Source organism: Dermacentor albipictus, chromosome 5, assembly GCF_038994185.2.
Source record: "Dermacentor albipictus isolate Rhodes 1998 colony chromosome 5, USDA_Dalb.pri_finalv2, whole genome shotgun sequence".
Lineage (NCBI taxonomy): Eukaryota > Metazoa > Arthropoda > Arachnida > Ixodida > Ixodidae > Dermacentor > Dermacentor albipictus.
In genome coordinates, this window is record NC_091825.1 from 18,709,271 (window position 1) to 18,727,637 (window position 18,367).

Sequence of the window (18,367 nt, forward strand, 5' to 3'; positions counted from 1 at the left end):
CAGTTTATAAGACGACATCCGCATATCACCCACAAACAAATGGCTTAACCTCGTGATTTCATCGCACACTAATAGATATGATATTAATGTATATCGGGCCAAACCACGACAATTGGGACACACTTTTACCTTTCGTGACTTTTGCTCACAACACCGCTATCCAACGAACTACGGGATACTCCCCTTTCTACCTAGTTTACCGCCGTTCACCGACATTCACCATCGACGCCACTTTCTTCAATGCCCCAACTAACACCTCGGCCAGTATACCCGAACAGTCCGTCTCGAGACTTGAGGAATGCCGTCAACGTGCTCGCTTTAACAGAGAAGTCAGTCAGCTAGATCGCAAGCAACGTTACGACATCTCTCGTCGCGACGTCTCCTTTCGTCCTGGAGAGGAAGTGCTCCTTTGGACGCCCATTCGTGCACCCGGTTTGTGCGAGAAGTTTGAATCCCGCTTTCTTGGAGCCTATATTATTAACGAACAAACATCCCCCGTGAACTATCGCGTTACTACCGTAGATGTTTCTTCCGACCATCGTTGTCGTGGTTCGGAGATCGTTCACGTTTCGCGCCTAAAACGATTCGTTCGGCGTTCCCCTCCTGTCTAAGTCGCGGCCTGGCTGGCCACTTGCGCGTGCGGGGAAATTAGTGTGAGCATTATTCACACGCTTCATATTCTCACCTGTACATACTCATCATCACCGTTTCGGGGCCTGGTGATGGGGCTCTCACTCGGGTGAATAAAAAAGAGACTGGCTGCCTAAACCTCGTTTCACAACATACATATATATATATATATATATATATATATATATATATATATATATATATATATATATATAGTATTGCCAATGACGAAGAGGCGGGCTGTTGCCTCCTGGCCAAGTGCGGCGTAATACGTTGTAAATATACTTGTATATAGCTTTTCATCTGCGTCTTCGTATGTAACATATCTGGTGGAGGTGGACGTTCCCTGTACCTCGTCACGGAGCTTCGCAGTGGACGGTACGCTGAGCCTAGCTTCATGGCTCCCGGCGATGACACCTCGACTCAGCCGCCTCCGACACCTGCTGCCACTTCGACGACCTACATCACTACCCCTGCTCCTCGTGATCCTGGCGTATTCTCGGGCAAAGATGGGGAAGACGTCGAGGACAGGATCAGCCTGTACGAACACGTCAGCCGCAATAACCGGTGGGACCCTACTATCATGCTCGCCAACGTAGTCTTTTACCTCGGTGGCACACCTCGAGTTTGGTTTAGGACGCACGAAGATGAGCTCACCAGTTGGGATTCCCTAAAGCAAAAGCTCCGAGAATCAAACTTGATGCACACATGACTGAGTCAGACAAGGTATCCCACGTCCTCAAAGGCATTGCCGATGACGCCTTCAATTTGCTCGTATTCAACAACGTCGGGACGGTGAATGCTGTTATAAAAGAGTGCCGCCGCCTGGAACTCGCTAAAAGCCGACGTATCGACCAGCAGTTTGCCCGTTTGCCCAACACCCCAGCGACATCTTCCTGTGCCGACGCTCCTCGTCCCAACAACACTGGCGATATTACCAAGATCGTCCGGTGTGAGATTGAGGCCGCCTATCCGGCTGCCTTCAACTCCAGCCCCACCAACACCCCTACAGTCACGGTTTCCCTGATCCAGGCATTTGTCCGCCAGGAGGTTGAAAACATGGGCCTTCATACCACCTGCTCAGCCCATCGCCCTGATACCCATCCGGCTCCTTCCATACCGCCGCGTCCCGCATCTTCTTACCCATCACGCTTCCGCAACCCATCTGAATGGCGCACTGCTGACGACAAGCCCATTTGTTTCACTGCCGTCGCATCGGGCACATTTCTCGGCACTGTCGAAGTCGCTGAACTTCCCCGACCCGGTCTGCTTATACTGCCTACTCTCGCCCCTCAGGTGGCCCTTCTCGTCCCTATGCCGCACGCTCCGATGATGCCGCCACTGACTCTCCTACGCCGAACCGCCCCTATTCTCGTTCACCTTCGCCCCAACGACGACAATCTCGCTCTCCCCAACCCCGTCGCTCCTTTTCGCCGACTCCCTTCGGACGCCGCTCCCAGCCGGAAAACTAGACGATGCAGCGCCTCGAGGTGACGCTGCATTGCTCCCTACGCCGCCAAATCCTCTCCTGACGTTGCCCACTCATCTGAACCTTCTTGACGTGCAAGTCGACGGTGTTCCTGTATCTGCTCTTATAGGCACTGGGGCGCATTTGTCGGTAATGAGCGCTGACCTTCGTACCCGCCTGAAAAAAATAATCACCCCTGCCACGACGCATGTTGTCCGTGTCGCCGATGGCGGAATAGCCCCCGTAATTGGTATGTGTGCCGCCCGTGAGTCCTTCGCCGATCGCTCCACAATTGTGCTATTCACAGTCATCGCCCACTGTCCCCACAACATCATCCTCGGCTTAGACTTCCTCTCCACACATTGTGCTCTCATCGATTGTTCCTCCAGTACTCTCCGCCTTGACCTGCCTGTTCTGGATCCCGCTGAACCCCACCCCAGTCGCCTCAGTTCCGCCGACTTCGTTCGCTTGCCACCTACGGCACTGACCTACGTTGACCTAGTGTCATCCCCACCAGTGCCCGACGGTCACTACATCGCGGCTCCTATGCAAGACGTCCTCCTTACACACGGGAGCACGGCACCTCATACCGTTTTATCTATTACGGCGAATTGCGTCTGCCTGCCAGTGGTCCATTTTGGCTTGACGACACAAGTGCTGCTATGCGGGATGTATCTGGCCCAGCTTTGCTCATTCGTGGATCACTCAATAGCATCTATTGAGGTAGACGACAATTCAGCCGATCCTCCTCTACCATCGCAGTCGACAACTTGTACCATCGCCGACTTACAGAAAATGATTGCGCCCAACATGCCGTCCGAGCACGCTCGTGAGCTCTACCGCGTTCTGTTTTCCTACAACGATATTTTTTACTTGAACGATCGTCCTTTGGCCCAAACTACAGCTGTTAAACATCGCATTATTACCGGCGATGCCCCTCCTATTCATCGCCGCCCGTATCGAGTGTCACCGGCTGAGCGTCAAGTTATTCACGCAGAAGTTCAAAAAATGCTTGCCAAGAACATGATAGAACCATCATGTAGTCCATGGGCGTCACCTGTTGTACTGGTAAAAAATAAGGATGGGTCATGGCGCTTTTGCGTGGATTCTCGGCACCTTAACAGGGTTACGAAAAAGGACGTGTATCCCCTACCTCGGATCGATGGCGCCCTTGAATGCCTCCATGGTGCTCGCTACTTCTCCTCTATTGACCTACGCTCCGGCTACTGGCAGATTGCCGTGGGCGATCTCGACAGCGAGAAGACTGCCTTTGTCACTCCGGACGGTCTTTATCAGTTCAAAGTGATGCCGTTCGGTCTATGTAGCACTCCTGCCACTTTTGAACGCATGATGGACTCCCTTCTTCACGGTTTCAAATGGTCCACATGCCTGTGCTACTTGGACGACGTTGTAGTATTCTTCCCGACATTCGCTACGCACCTCGAGCGCCTCTCGGCAGTCCTGGACGTTTTTCGTCGCGCCGGTCTGCAACTGAACGCATCGACGTGCCAATTCGGCCGTCGCCAGATTACCGTCCTTGGGCATCTCGTTGCCGCGAACGGAGTGCAACTTGACCCAGGCAAGATCCATGCTGTTACGCACTTCCCTGTTCCGGAGTGTGTCAAGGATGTGCGCAGCTTCATCGGCCTTTGTTCCTACTTCCGCCGTTTCGTGAAAAATTTCGCGGCCATAGCACGACCACTAAACGAGTTTTTGAAAAAAGACGCCCCTTTCCAGCGGGGCGATAACGAGGTCTCTGCATTCCCGCATCTAATCGACGTTCTCACAACGCCTCCCGTTCTGGCCCATTTCGATCCTTCTGCACCTACCGAAATCCGTACTGATGCCAGCGGTCACGGAATTGGCGCAGTACTGGCACAACGCCAACGCGGCAACGACCGTGTTATTGCTTACGCCAGCAGGCTCCTCTCACCCTCCGAGCGCAACTTTTCAATCACTGAGCGTGAGTGTTTGGCCCTAGTTTGGGCGGTTGCGAAGTTCCGCCCATACATATATGGCCGACCCTTTTCCGTTCTCACAGGCCATCACGCGCTTTGCTGGTTATGCTCACTGAAAGATCCTACAGGAAGACTTGGCCGCTGGGCCTTACGCCTCCAAGAATATTCATACACTATCACCTACAAATCTGGCCGACTACACAAAGACGCTGAGTGCCTGTCTCGTTACCCGGTAGACGAGCCTGACGACGCCGACAGTAGTACCACCAACGGCATTTTCTCTGTGTTTGCCTTCGCTAACATCGCCGATGAGTAGTACCGAGACCTATCGCTGCGAGCACTTATCGAGTGTCTGCGCTCTACACCTGCCGACGCATCCGTTCGCCGATATGTCCTCCAGGGCGGCATTCTGTACCGAAGGAGCTTCCTCCCTGATGGCCCTGATCTTCTTCTTGTCGTGCCGAAACAGCTACGACAGACTGTGCTCTTTGGGATGCATGACGCACCCACTGCATGACATCTTGGGGTAACCCGCACGTACGACCGCGTCCGCCGCCGCTTCTATTCGCCTGGTCTCGCTCGCTCCGTCCGACGCTATGTTGCTGCCTGTAATATCTGCCAGCGTCGGAAAACTCCTCCGATGCTACCTGCCGGTCATCTGCAGCCGATCACCGTCCCTGTGGAACCGTTCTTTCGTGTTGGATTAGACCTCCTCGGTCCCTTTCCCACGTCATCCTCTGTGAACAAATGGGTAGCCGTCGCAACTGATTGCGCCACACGATACGCTATCACGCGAGCTCTCCCTACCCGTTGCGCCACTGACGTCGCGGACTTTCTCTTGCGTGACATTATCTTCCTTCATGGCGCCCCGCGACACCTGCTCACTGACCATGGTCGTAACTTTCTCTCGAAAGTTATCGCCGACATTGCACTTTCCTGCTCCACTCAACACAAGCTGACTACCTTATACCATCCTCAAAACAATGGCCTGACAGAGTTGTTGAACCGTACTCTTACCGATATGCTGTCCAAGTACGTTTCCAAGGACCACCACGACTGGGACATTGCCCTTCCTTAAGTAACATTTGCGTACAATTCTTCCCGGCATGACACCGCCGGATTTTCTCCATTTTATCTACTCTACGGTCGCGAACCGACCTTGCCCCTTAACACGGCACTTCCTCCTGCTTCGATCTGAACAAGCGAGTATGCGCGCAACGCCATCGCCCTCGCCGACCATGCACGCCAGCTTGCCCGTGCTCGACTGACGGACTTGCAAACCACTCAGTAGCGTCAGTACAAGGCCCGCCATAGTGACGTACAGTTTTCACCTGGTGCGCTCGTGCTCCTGTGGTCGCCCTCTCGTCACGTCAGACTTTCATAGAAGCTCCTTTCGCGATACACAGGGCCCTACCGCGTGCCGCGCCAGGTGACGCCTGTGACTTACGAAATTGCTCCTGTGGGTTCAACCTCGTCCTCTCCTCTGGCATCTAGTGATGTCGTGCATGTCAGTAGGCTCAAGGCTTACTGCACTGCTTCTGAGTCCGATCTTTAGCCTCTCCGGAACGGCGCCTTTGCCGCCGGGGGTAGTGCTACAGAATAGTATTACCAACGACGAAGAGGCGAGCAGTAAGAAGACGACGACGACGATTGGAAGCTAGCGCGGGCTGTTGCCTCTTGACCAAGTGCGGCGTAATACGTCGTAAACATACTTGTCTATAGCTTTTCATCTGCGTCTTCTTACGTAAGAATATATATATATATATATATATATATATATATATATATATATATCGCCATATTATAAGAAGCCAACAAACACTGACACCAGGGACAACATAGGGGAAATTACTCGTGCTTAATAAATGACATTACGAAACGATAGCCTAATGGAAATTAAAGTGCATGAAAAAACAACTTCCCGCAGGTGGGAACCGAACCCACAACCTTCGAAGTTCGCGTGCGATGCTCTACCATTTGAGCCGCCGCGGCGCGGTTTCCCCCTCCAGTTTCTTGGGTATTTATGTGTCCTAGTAGAACCCTGGGAGTGTTAGCCAGGGCCACCACTCACAAACCTTGGCGGCGAACGTGGAACGTCCTGCTTGCTGCAGGTGTCACGAGAACGTGATCTTTTCGGGTGAAGGCAACTGGTCAAAAAACCCACATATGCTACCTGAAAGCATCAATGTTGCCACTTTCTTGGATCTATATATATATATATATATATATATATATATATATATATATATATATATATATATATGGATATGTATATATTATCTATAGGGGTGTGCGAATATTCGAAATTTCGAATACGAATCGAATATTTTCCTTATTCGAAGCGTATTCGATTCGAGAAATGCATATTGGTAAATTCCCGAATATTCGAGGATAGCCGAATAATGGTCGAAACGGCGAATATTCGGACAGACTGTGGATAATTTAGCAATTACCGAATTATATGCTTGTTCCACATTCTCCTAAGAACATGTTTATTCACTGAGAGCTTCACATGATCCGCTCATTATCTGTATGCTCCGCATCAAGATGGCAAGTTGGGCCAGTTTCTTGGGATTCATAGTTAGATTCGTTACAGCGCAACACAGAACAAGGACAAAAGAAGGTACCAAACGCCGACACAGCGTTACAGCACTGTGATCTTAAGTGCTGTAACGAACCTTACTATGAATGTGTACGCTCTGTTCCAGTCTATCTGCATCAGGCCCCGTGAGACATGATCAGTTCCGATTTTTTTTTTACCAAGCTTTATTCCAGGGCTCTTTCATAACAATATATGATGTACTTTCGGGCTTTGTAAGTATGCGCAATAAGATATGCACCTAGAAAATGTTACCTGGACAAATGTTGTCACAGTGCATAGAGAGAGCCCTCTTTCTGAACATGTTGAGGAGTCAATTTTCCTTCGCGATAATCTGTAACAAGCGTTTACCTGACAGAGCATTACCTGACATTACCTGAGTGCATTACCTATAATGAGTGCCTCTTTAACCTGAAGCAACCTCGTAAAATGCATTATTATTTTTAAAAGGGTAATAAAACTATTGTTACCTCGTTTTGCAATTTTTCAATACTACACATCTATTCGATATTCGATTCGACATTCGAAGACAGTTTTTCGCCTTATTCGTATTCGATTCGTATTCGAAAATTTCAATATTCGCACACCCCTAATTATCTATCCACCTAGTCTTCTGGCGTCCTCGACTGCGTTTGTATTCTCTTGGTACCCATTCTGTAACCCTAATGGTCCAACGGTTATCTAACCGGCATATCACATGACCTGCCCAGCTCAATGTTTTTTCTCTTGATGGGAATTAGAATCTCGTCTATACCTGTTTGCTTTCTGATCCAAACCGTTCTCTTTCTGTCTCCTAAGGTTATGCCTAGCAATCTTCATTCCAGCGGTTCTTGCGTGGTTCTTAACTTCTTCTCAAGCTTCTTTATGAGTCTCCAAGTCCTTGCCCCATATCTCAGCACTCGTAAAATGCACTGATTGTACACCTTCCCTTTAAACAATGTCTGCCGTATGCAATCCAACCCATATTTTTATTCTTCTATGAATTTCCTTCTCATAATCAAGGTTCCCTGTGATTAATTGATCTAGGTAAACGTACTCCTTCACAAACTTTAGAGGCTGAATATCGATCCTGAACTCTTGCTCCATTGCAGAGCTATTCATCATTATCTTTGTCTTCTGCATAATAATCTTCAACCCCACTCTTGCATTCTCTCTGTTAAGCTCAATCATTTGTTGTAACTCGTCTGCATTGCTGCTCAATAAAACAATGCCATCGGCCAACTGAAAGTTGCCGGGATAATCGCCGTCGGTCTTTACTTCTAAGGCTTCACAGTGCAATAGCTTGAACACTTCTTCCAAGCATGCAGTGAATAGCATTGGAGAGATTGTGTCTTCCTGTCTGACCCCTTTCTTTATAGGTATCTCCCTTCTTTGCTTGTGTAGAATTAGGGAAGCTGTAGAACCTCTGTATATATTTTCTAAGGTATTTACGTAAGCGTTCTGTACTCCTTGATTATGTAATGCCTCTATGACTGCTGATACCTCTACTGAGCGAAATGCCTTTTCGTAGTCTATGAAAGGCATATAGAGAGACCTATTATACTCTGCGGATTTCTCGATAGCCTGATTAATGAGATAGGTGTGATATACAAATATATATAGCAATTGACCAGCTCCCCCACCGAACATACACATAAACTTTTTTTTCACTTGTAAAGTTCATGTGCCTTCATATCTCCATCAATAGGAATGTTCAGGTGTTTTGTAACATTGATAAGAGGTAATGTACTGCATTTTAGAGTCAGATTAGATAAAAGCAGCTGGAACTCGTTTTGTGCATGTAAGCTACACAAAAACAGATAGAATATGCACAAAATTCAAGGGGCCCTTGGCCTTTTCGTAAAGGGATAAATGGCTCATGAGAAGCAGTGCAGCGACCTAAAATATTCACTATTGATGGTATGGGTTCCAGCGCAATTTTGTTTACTTGAATTCTAGGTGTATCTCACTGACTGGAAGCCATGATTAATGCCGGATGATGTTTCTCTTTTTCACTTACAAAGCTGAGTTGCTGAACAGGATATGTGCCTGCGAAGACCTAGCTTAGGAAATTCCACAGATGCTTCGAAGCAATATACGTATCCTAAGATATCGTACCATTCATTTTGTAACCTTACCATAGAGCTTCGCCAAAAAACATCTTGTGGTATTTATCGTACTTCTGGCAGTGCAATAAGAAGAAGCATGCTAGTGCAGACAGAACGGAAGCACCACACCCAAGCGTTTTTTTTTTGTAGGTCAAGTTCCCTTTGTCTCCTGCTGCGTTTCAGCGCTACGAAGTTACATCATGCAATACCAAATGGCCCGGTCTTTGATATTGTAAAGTAAATATTTATAGTTACTAACGTAAGACGCACGAGCGAAGCCACTTCTTGTGTCCCGCGGAAGCTGTCATCCTTTCCGAACTTGCCAGTTCGGAAACTGCCAGATCTCACCGCTCATATGCATTTTGCTTCCACGTTCTGCGTTTTCTTTCCTTGGGTACAATTTCTTTCGCCACGCAATATGTGTTTATCGAATGTTCCAAAATCCATAATCTTCGCTTAATTATTTAATTATCCGACCAATTATATAAGTCCTTGCACACAGGAGCACAAAGACAGAGAAAGTACACTTGCCTGGAACGGCGTACTAGAAGAATCATCAGGTAGACTAGAAGACAGGCACCAATGATAGACAGGAGCGCCAGGACGGCTATCTGGCCCCCAGAGACCGCTGCACAGATTGCCATACACGGGAACTGGTGTAATACGAACAAACAACACTGGAGCAAATTGGTGGTTGGAATGAAATACATTTATTTACGTGCACGACACGTCAAATTTCATGGCTAATAACAATAGCGCATCGAAAACGAAGACGATGAAAAAGAGAGACACACTACAAGCGCTGAATTTCAACTAGCATTTTAGTGATAAATTTATTTATTTATTTATTTATACAATAAATTGCCCATTTGAATGTCCTCGTTCGTGCTGTGCATACACCTTCGTTGGTCTTCGTTTTCAGTACGCTGCTGTTATACTACGCATGAAGCAATACCAACTCTCCTAGTTTTCTAGCCTATTCAATGTACAAGTTTTGCAAGCGCGCCTGAGCAGAAGGGCAGCTTCGAGTGACGGCACTGCGTCCGCCGAATCAAGTGGTGTCGTTACGAGGCCATTGAGGCTGTTACTGAAAGCGTTCACTTATGCTTCATCAAGCTGTTCAGCAACTAATAAGGCAAGCTCATTGTTATAGATGGGCTTGTGTGTTATGAAATAAGCTAATAAACGACAAGAAAAGAGGTTAACTGAGGGGCCCGATTTTTATGACTCCTATCATGAGAAGACACTTCTTATTTGTTCTTATGATATGAAATAAGCTAGCGTGTCCTGTCACGTGGCGCTGCACTGTACCCGCAGCGTAGCCAGAGCGATAGCTGATGGGGCTTCCTTCTTCTAGACACCGGAGTCCCGAGGCCTCCATTTAACGAGCACACCCTGCATCGCTTTCCCCGTGATTAGAGCGACTTGCTATGTGCACCCTTTCTTGTTTTCGGTCTGGCAACCTGAGCTCCGTACAGCCGAATTCCACTTAACTTCGTCTGTCACTGCGAACTATTTACGTGGATGGAGTATCGCAAATTCCAGCATAGAGCTTGGCACATGGGATTTGCTGGCAAGCAATTGACGCAATGCGGGGCACGCCTTTCTACTAGTTTCTAGTTCAGCACTTAAATAGGAGCCTGCTAGGGAGTCATGTGTAGGCGCTGGCGTCTACGAGGCTGTCGTTGCGCTAACGAGATAGTTTGCCAACGTTCACTGGATGGCGCCACTAGCACAACACCATGGGGTTCATTTGTTGCCGGCCAGTTTCAACGGGGATACCAATAGACATCATCATCATCATAATAATACCGACTATACAGTTTAGAAGTCTGTGCCTGGAAATCCGTGTTAGCTTTTGCATTGTGGTGGAACTACATAGGCATGGACGAACAAAACGCAGGGTTATGTGCCCATGCACTACAGTCATCTGTGCTACACAGAGAGTTCTTTGTGGTAACATTATGCCAACGAACCCAAATCCCAACCCTAATTGCAAATTTTTGTCCAGCGCAACGCCATCGCTAATTGGGGGCGCTAAGCCCCACCTTATGAAATGGGAATTGCATTGCCTGAAAATTAAGGCAAGTGTCCGGCGATTGCAGAAGTTGGAATATTTTCTTTTTAATCTTCTTTTACATTGCTGAGAGCACACTGAAGCGGAGGCACGAACGAAGAGTTTTCATCTGTGCAAGGTGGCGTCTGAGAGACAGGCTTCTCGGCGAACGTCCTATGAACGTCGCAAGTCTGATTTTGTTTCTTTCCAGCTCGTCGCACGACATTGATGTCACACCTCCATCACATCCGTTGAAGGTGACGTCGGTACTGCTACCACACTAGCTTGAAAGGCAAATATTTCGTGAAAACTGACGGCCTAAATATATACAGATGGCTGTAACGTCATGTCAACATTGACAACAACTATGTACGTACGCCGGTAGCTGGAGCAGTCATTGCAGCTTCTTAGGATCATGAGTGCCTATGAATCTATTGAATGTCAATGTGCATTGGAAACCGGTAACCAACCCGTCCTAGCCTCTATTGCAGAGGATGTGCTCGCGAGTTGTGGCACCTAAATCAAAGGTCTGAGTATCACCTTGGCAGTTGTTCTTAGTCAGTGGAAGTACAACCTAACAATGCTAGTAATGGTATTCAACTCATTGGAGGCTGCGGAGCTGAAGAACTTTAAATGACTTGAATTGGCCTCCATGGTCTTTATATGCAAAAAATAAGTTATTCGTCAGCCATGTCTTAGCCAATTTAGAATAAATTGCTTGCCATCATTCAACTAAGAACAAATGTCGAGGTGCACTTTTTCGTTTTAGGTTACTACTGTTTCCATCTGTTCATATTCCGGCTTATACAAGAGTTCCCTTTTTCACACTTTCCAAAGGTAGGTTGAGGAACTTGTGTTAAGAAAAAGGCTCTATACATATCTCACAAGCTCCAGAACAATGTGGGTATGCAATAATTAGAAAGCAGCAATTAATTGACCTACTAGCCAATAATTATGTTTTACGTGCTGGAAAAAAAAAGCAATTTTGTTGGGAATGTGAAGTGCGGCAGCATCCGGTACACGCGGAGAACGAAAGGACCGCTGGCAAATACTTGAGGGCAATAACTATTTGTCCAGTTGTTACATTAGGTACGGCTTTTATGATGCCACCTAAAAAAGGAGTTCACAAAAATGCATGCGCACAAGCAGCCTAATTAGTTCAGCAATAAATCAGAATCCGTTTATTATCCATACAACAATCACGACATACACATGCTATTCATAGGAAACATGAATACTAATTCGCAAATTAAGAATGAAAGGGCAAAGTTCCCTAAGGTTCCGTGAAAGCCATTTTAATAACCTGCATAATATATAACATCCATAACCTTCCATTACCTCCATAAGAAGCAAACAGCCGTTATTAGCTAATAAGATGAATGGACTTTGAATGGCATTTGTCATGGCATTGCTTAGAAGTGCTTCACATTTTTAAGTTGCATCGAAGGTAAGTGAAAGTGCTTCATTGCCTGAGACGCCAACTTAAATAGATGACGAAGTTGTGTAGAGGGTAGAAGATAAGTAAATACGAGGAGACGGTCATTATTTCACTTGTGTTCCTGTCTTGTATCGCTTTACTGCACTAGTCACCACGCAAAATCAACCAGCCCAATCTGCCACTCTTGATTAAAGTAAATAATACTGTACGACCAGAAGTTACTGGTACACAAAAGAGTTGCCAACACTTTATTTATTTTTATTCTTTAAAAATTAATGGCGATGTTAATTGCCGTGGAAGATGTTTCCGCTAATGTGATATCCTGACCTGTGTTAATGAATCCCCGCAGCCTAATTGTCACTACACAGCACTCACCGACTTTGTAGCGGCAGCTGCGTTCGATGCAAACCATGCCAGATCGCTCACATTCCCAGTCCATAGTGCATTCTTGTCCCTCGGGTACCACTGCAAACATCCAATACACGTAGTCAGCTCAACGGCGCCGCACTAAATTCTGCAACACACTTCTTCACAAAGCACAGCGCTGTCTCCACGAGTGTACCGTACTCTGCTTTCCTGCATTACATCAGACCCCATGAAGCTGCTATCGCGACTGGATAAAACAAGCAGCGAGTGATTTGAATCACAGTCGCTGAAGGGCACGGCGGCCTTTGACCTCCTGTTCACTTGCTTTCCCTGCTCTGCATGTCCACCCATAGATAGGAAAACCTACAACGCAACAATAAATAATATTTAATGTCCAGAACAAGCTTATTCTAATATTTTATGCATAAGACAGCTCATATTTTGTGGTATTTATTGATTGCTTTGTCAATCAGTTATGAAAAAGCCGGCAGATCCCACGTCCTGTGGGAATCGATGTAATGCGAAGCAGTGTGCCTACCAAGTTAACTATGGATCGTGAGAGCGCCAAGGCGTAGGCGGTTGTTTTATGGCCTACATGACACGCATATTATGACATTCATTGCATGACCTATCATTTATTTTCGTCATACACTCTCGTCATGCTATGCAAATTTCGCCATAACCGAGCTAAAGAAACGACTGTGAGTGCACCAAGACATAGGCGGCTGTTTCATTACCTACATGACACGCATGTCATGACCTGTCATTTATACTCCCATACACTCTTATCATAGTATGCCAATTTTGGTACATACCAAGTCAGCGAAACGACTATGAGAGGGCAAAGACGTAGGCGGCTGTTTCACTACCTAAGCGGCACGCCTATGATATTCATACCGTGACCGCTTATTTATGTTCGCCATATGCTCTTGCAATACTATGCCAATTTTGGTGCAGCAGCTGTATGGTGACCTAAATAACACGGGTGTCTTGATATTCATGTCATAACTTGTCATTTATGTGTCTCATACACTCCTATCATGCTATGCCAGTTGTGGTACATACCAAGTTAACGAAACGACCATGAGAACACTAAGACGTAGGCTGCTGTTTCATGACCTACATGACATACATTTCATGATAATCATGTCATGACCTTTCATTTATGTTCGTCATACACTTTTCTCATGCTAGCCAATTTTTGTACCTATCGAGTCGACGAAACGACCACGACAGCACCAAGACATAGGCGGCTGCTTCATAAGCTACAAACGGAAATGTTATGATATTCATGGCACGACCGATCATTTACCCGCCGTGGATGCTCAGTGGCGATGGCGTTGGGCTGCTGAGCGCGAAGTAGCGGGATCGAATCCCGACCACGGCGGCCGCATTTCGATGGGGGCGAAATGCGAGAACGCCCGTGTACTTAGATTTAGCTGGACGTTTAAGAACCCCAGGTGGTCAAAATTTCCGAATTCCTCCTCTACGGGGTTCCTCATAATCAGAAAGTGGTTTTGGCACATAAAACGACGTGATTAAAAAAATGACCTATCATTTACGTTCGTGATATACTCTTGTTATACTACGCCAATCCTGGTACCCACCAAGTTAAGGAAACGACCATGAGAGCATTCACACGTAGGCGGCTAGATAGAGAGATACTGTCAGAGTACCAAAAGCTCAACAAGAAATGCTTCGCATTTAAAAGACTTCATATGCTTTCGTTAACCGCGCACATGTATTGCGTCACAATGACAATGGCTCATGGAGGTTGCTCATGCGCAGCGACCTTCATGGCCTCCTCATATCCGCCGAATGTCCTCATACATCTCATTAATCAAGTTCCTTTTCATAGTTTATTAAGGCCATGTAAACGAGGCTCATTTTTCGGATACACCTAATTGCTTGATTAAAGAAATGAATGTGGTGCATTCATGAATACATCTAAGTGTAAAGCCAGCCTCTTTTCTGCGGTGATTGAAGTCATGTGTGGTGTAGTGCATATTCCGTAGTATAAAAAATTCAGTTAATAGTTCTATAATTCTTCATATTGTCACGTGGTGGTGACGTTGAATAAGACAGTAGCAATACTGTGAACAAGAAAACTAACTTTTATTGGGCGAACCTGTGCCCACAAAACAGGCTACACTTATCGCGCAACGATAGCGGCGAACACGCTCGGCGATCGTCGAAAATCTGATCAGCGGGTCAAGCGCGTCGGCTTTTATAGATCAGTCATCGAATGTTCCAGATTAACTGATGGGACCCGCGTGTCTTCCACAAAGTTCTACACCATTAGTGTCACGCGATGAAATCTGATAACACAAGGTTCGGCGACAACAGACACGCGGATAGAAGCGTCGATAACTTTCCAGAAACGTCGGATACATGCAGGCGCGTCCCTCGCTCTGCGATTACAGTTGTTAAGCGGCGAAACGTGGTTGCCCGATAAAGATAAGTACACGTGTCATTACCCCCCTCTTAAAAAGCATCGACCCGATGCTGCAAACAAACGAAAGTAACAAAGAAAAGCACTCGTATCAAAGAAAACAACAAACTAAGAAAGTTCATCAGCGTCCGTAAAATGGTTTAAGGCGCACCACGTGGACCACTTCAGATCGTGCGCGGCGCCGCTGTGAGTGCGAAATGCCGTCTGGCACGACCTCATAGTCTAGTGCGCCAATACGTCGGATGACCTTGTAGGGTCCGAAATAGCGTCGCAGCAGCTTCTCACTGAGTCCTCGCCGGCGTATCGGGGTCCATACCCAAACACGGTCGCCAGGCTGGTACTCGACGAAGCGTCGTCGGAGGTTGTAGTGTCGGCTGTCGGTACGCTGCTGGGTCTTGATCCGTAGGCGGGCGAGCTGTCGGGCTTCTTCGGCGCGCTGGAGATAGCTAGCGACGTCAACATTCTCTTCGTCAGTTACATGCGGCAGCATGGCGTCAAGCGTCGTCGTCGGGTTCCTGCCGTAGACCAGCTTGAACGGCGTGATCTGTGTTGTTTCTTGTACCGCCGTGTTATAAGCGAATGTTACGTACGGCAGGACGGCATCCCAGGTCTTGTGTTCGACGTCGACGTACATCGCTAGCATGTCGGCGAGGGTCTTATTCAGCCGCTCCGTAAGACCATTCGTCTGCGGGTGGTAGGCCGTGGTCCTCCTGTGCCTTGTCTGACTGTATTTCAGAATGGCTTGGGTGAGCTCCGCTGTAAAGGCCGTGCCTCGGTCGGTGATGAGGACTTCTGGGGCGCCATGTCGCAGCAGGATGTTTTCGACCAAGAATTTCGCCACTTCGGCTGCGCTACCTTTCGGCAGTGCTTTTGTTTCAGCGAAGCGGGTGAGGTAGTCCGTCGCCACGACGATCCACTTATTTCCGGTTATTGACGTCGGAAAGGGTCCCAGCAAGTCCATCCCGATCAGCTGAAATGGTCGGCAAGGAGGTTCGATTGGCTGTAGTAATCCGGCTGGCCTTGTCGGCGGTGTCTTGCGTCGCTGACAGTCTGGCATGTTCTGACATAACGGGCGACGTGGGCGGTCAGGCGCGGCCAATAATACTTTTCTTGTATCCTCGTTAGTGTCCGGGAAAATCCGAGGTGTCCAGCGGTCGGATCGTCATGTAGGGCGTCCAATACTTCTGGACGAAGTCCTGACGGGACAACAAGAAGGTAATTGGCGCGGACTGGTGAGAAGTTCTTCTTCACGAGTAGACTGTCTTGAAGCGTGAAGGAAGATAATCCGCGCTTAAATGCCCTGGGGACAACGTCGGTGTGCCCTTCCAAATAATCGACAAGGCCTTTAAGCTCCGGGTCCGCTCGTTGTTGTTCGGCGAAGTCTTCCGCGCTTATTATTCCAAGGAAGGCGTCGTCATCCTCGTCATCTTGCGGCGGCGGGTCAATGGGGGCACGTGATAGGCAATCGGCGTCTGAGTGTTTTCGTCCGGACTTGTATGTTACAGTGATGTCGTATTCTTGTAGTCTGAGGCTCCACCGTGCCAGCCGTCCAGAGGGATCCTTTAAATTCGCTAGCCAACACAAGGCGTGGTGATCGCTGACGACTTTGAATGGCCTGCCATATAGGTAAGGGCGAAATTTCGCTGTAGCCCAAACGATGGCGAGGCATTCCTTTTCGGTTGTAGAATAATTGCCTTCCGCTTTTGACAACGACCGGCTAGCGTAAGCTATCACGTGTTCATGTCCATCTTTTCTCTGGACTAGGACGGCACCGAGGCCTAGGCTACTGGCGTCAGTGTGGATTTCGGTATCGGCGTGCTGGTCGAAGTGCGCAAGTACGGGCGGCGACTGCATGCGTCGTTTGAGTTCTTGAAATGCGTCGGCCTGCGGCTTTTCCCACTTCAACCCGACGTCACATTTAGTTAGCTGCGTCAGCGGCTCAGCGATGCGCGAAAAGTTCTTGACAAATCGCCTGTAGTAGGCACACATGCCAAGAAATCTACGCACTGCCTTCTTGTCGATGGGCTGCGGGAACTTTGCTATGGCCGCTGTCTTCTGCGGGTCGGGGCGGACTCCAGATTTACTGATGACGTGGCCTAAAAATAGAAGCTCCTCGTAAGCGAAGCGGCACTTTTCCGGCTTCAGAGTAAGTCCTGATGACCTGATGGCCTCTAGTACTGTTGCAAGCCGCCTAAGGTGAACGTCGAAATTTCCGGCGAAGACGACGACGTCATCCAAGTATACGAGACAGGTCTGCCACTTCAATCCTGCTAAAACCGTGTCCATCACGCGCTGGAACGTTGCAGGCGCCGAGCACAGTCCGAATGGCATAACCTTGAACTCGTAGAGGCCATCTGGGGTGATGAAGGCGGTCTTTTCGCGATCTCTTTCGTCGACTTCTATTTGCCAATAGCCAGACTTGAGGTCCATGGACGAGAAGTATTTGGCGTTGCAGAGCCGATCCAATGCGTCGTCTATCCGTGGGAGGGGGTATACGTCCTTCTTTGTGATCTTGTTCAGACGACGATAATCGACGCAGAAACGCAGGGTTCCGTCCTTTTTCTTCACCAGGACAACAGGGGATGCCCACGGGCTTTTCGACGGCTGGATGATGTCGTCGCGCAGCATTTCGTCGACTTGTTCTCTTATAGCTTCGCGTTCTCGCGGCGAAACGCGATAAGGGCTCTGACGGAGTGGTCGAGCGCATTCCTCGGTGATTATGCGATGCTTGGCGACTGGTGTTTGTCGAATCCTCGATGACGTCGAAAAGCAGCCTTTGTATCGTCGGAGCAGACTTCTGAGCTCCTGTTGCTTAATCATAGGGAGATTTGGATTAATGTCGTAGTCTGGTTCGGGAACCACAGTCGTCGGGGTAGATGCGGCGGAATCCGAGAGGACAAACGCATTACTTGTTTCCAGAATTTCCTCGATGTACGCGATCGTCGTGCCCTTGTTGATGTGCTTGAACTCCTGGCTGAAGTTTGTCAGCAACACTTCAGTTTTCCCTTCATGCAGTCGAGCGATCCCTCTTGCGACGCAAATTTCACGGTCTAGCAGTAGACGTTGGTCGCCTTCGATGACGCCTTCTACGTCAGCGGGTGTTTCGGTGCTGACCGAAATAACAATGCTGCAGCGAGGCGGGATGCTCACTTGCTCTTCGAGCACACTCAAGGCGTGGTGACTACGAGGGCTCTCCGGCGGTATCGCATGATCTTCCGACAGTGTTATTGACTTCGACTTCAGGTCGATGACTGCGCCGTGTTGGTTGAGGAAGTCCATACCGAGAATGACGTCTCGTGAACACTGTTGGAGG

At 48.1% G+C, this 18,367-nt stretch overlaps 1 protein-coding gene across 2 annotated transcripts in view; it reads right to left on the reverse strand.

Moving 5' to 3' along the window:
* LOC135914799 (uncharacterized) overlaps window positions 1-18,367 on the reverse strand; it is a 200,479-nt gene that overhangs the window by 33,420 nt on the left and 148,692 nt on the right. For both annotated transcript variants that reach the window (XM_065447727.2, XM_065447728.2), the window contains exons 6-7: window positions 12,612-12,701; window positions 9,274-9,370 (exon numbers count right to left, since the gene is read on the reverse strand). In XM_065447727.2, the coding sequence (XP_065303799.1) occupies window positions 9,274-9,370; window positions 12,612-12,701 (187 nt within the window). The remainder of the gene's footprint in view (window positions 1-9,273; window positions 9,371-12,611; window positions 12,702-18,367) is intronic.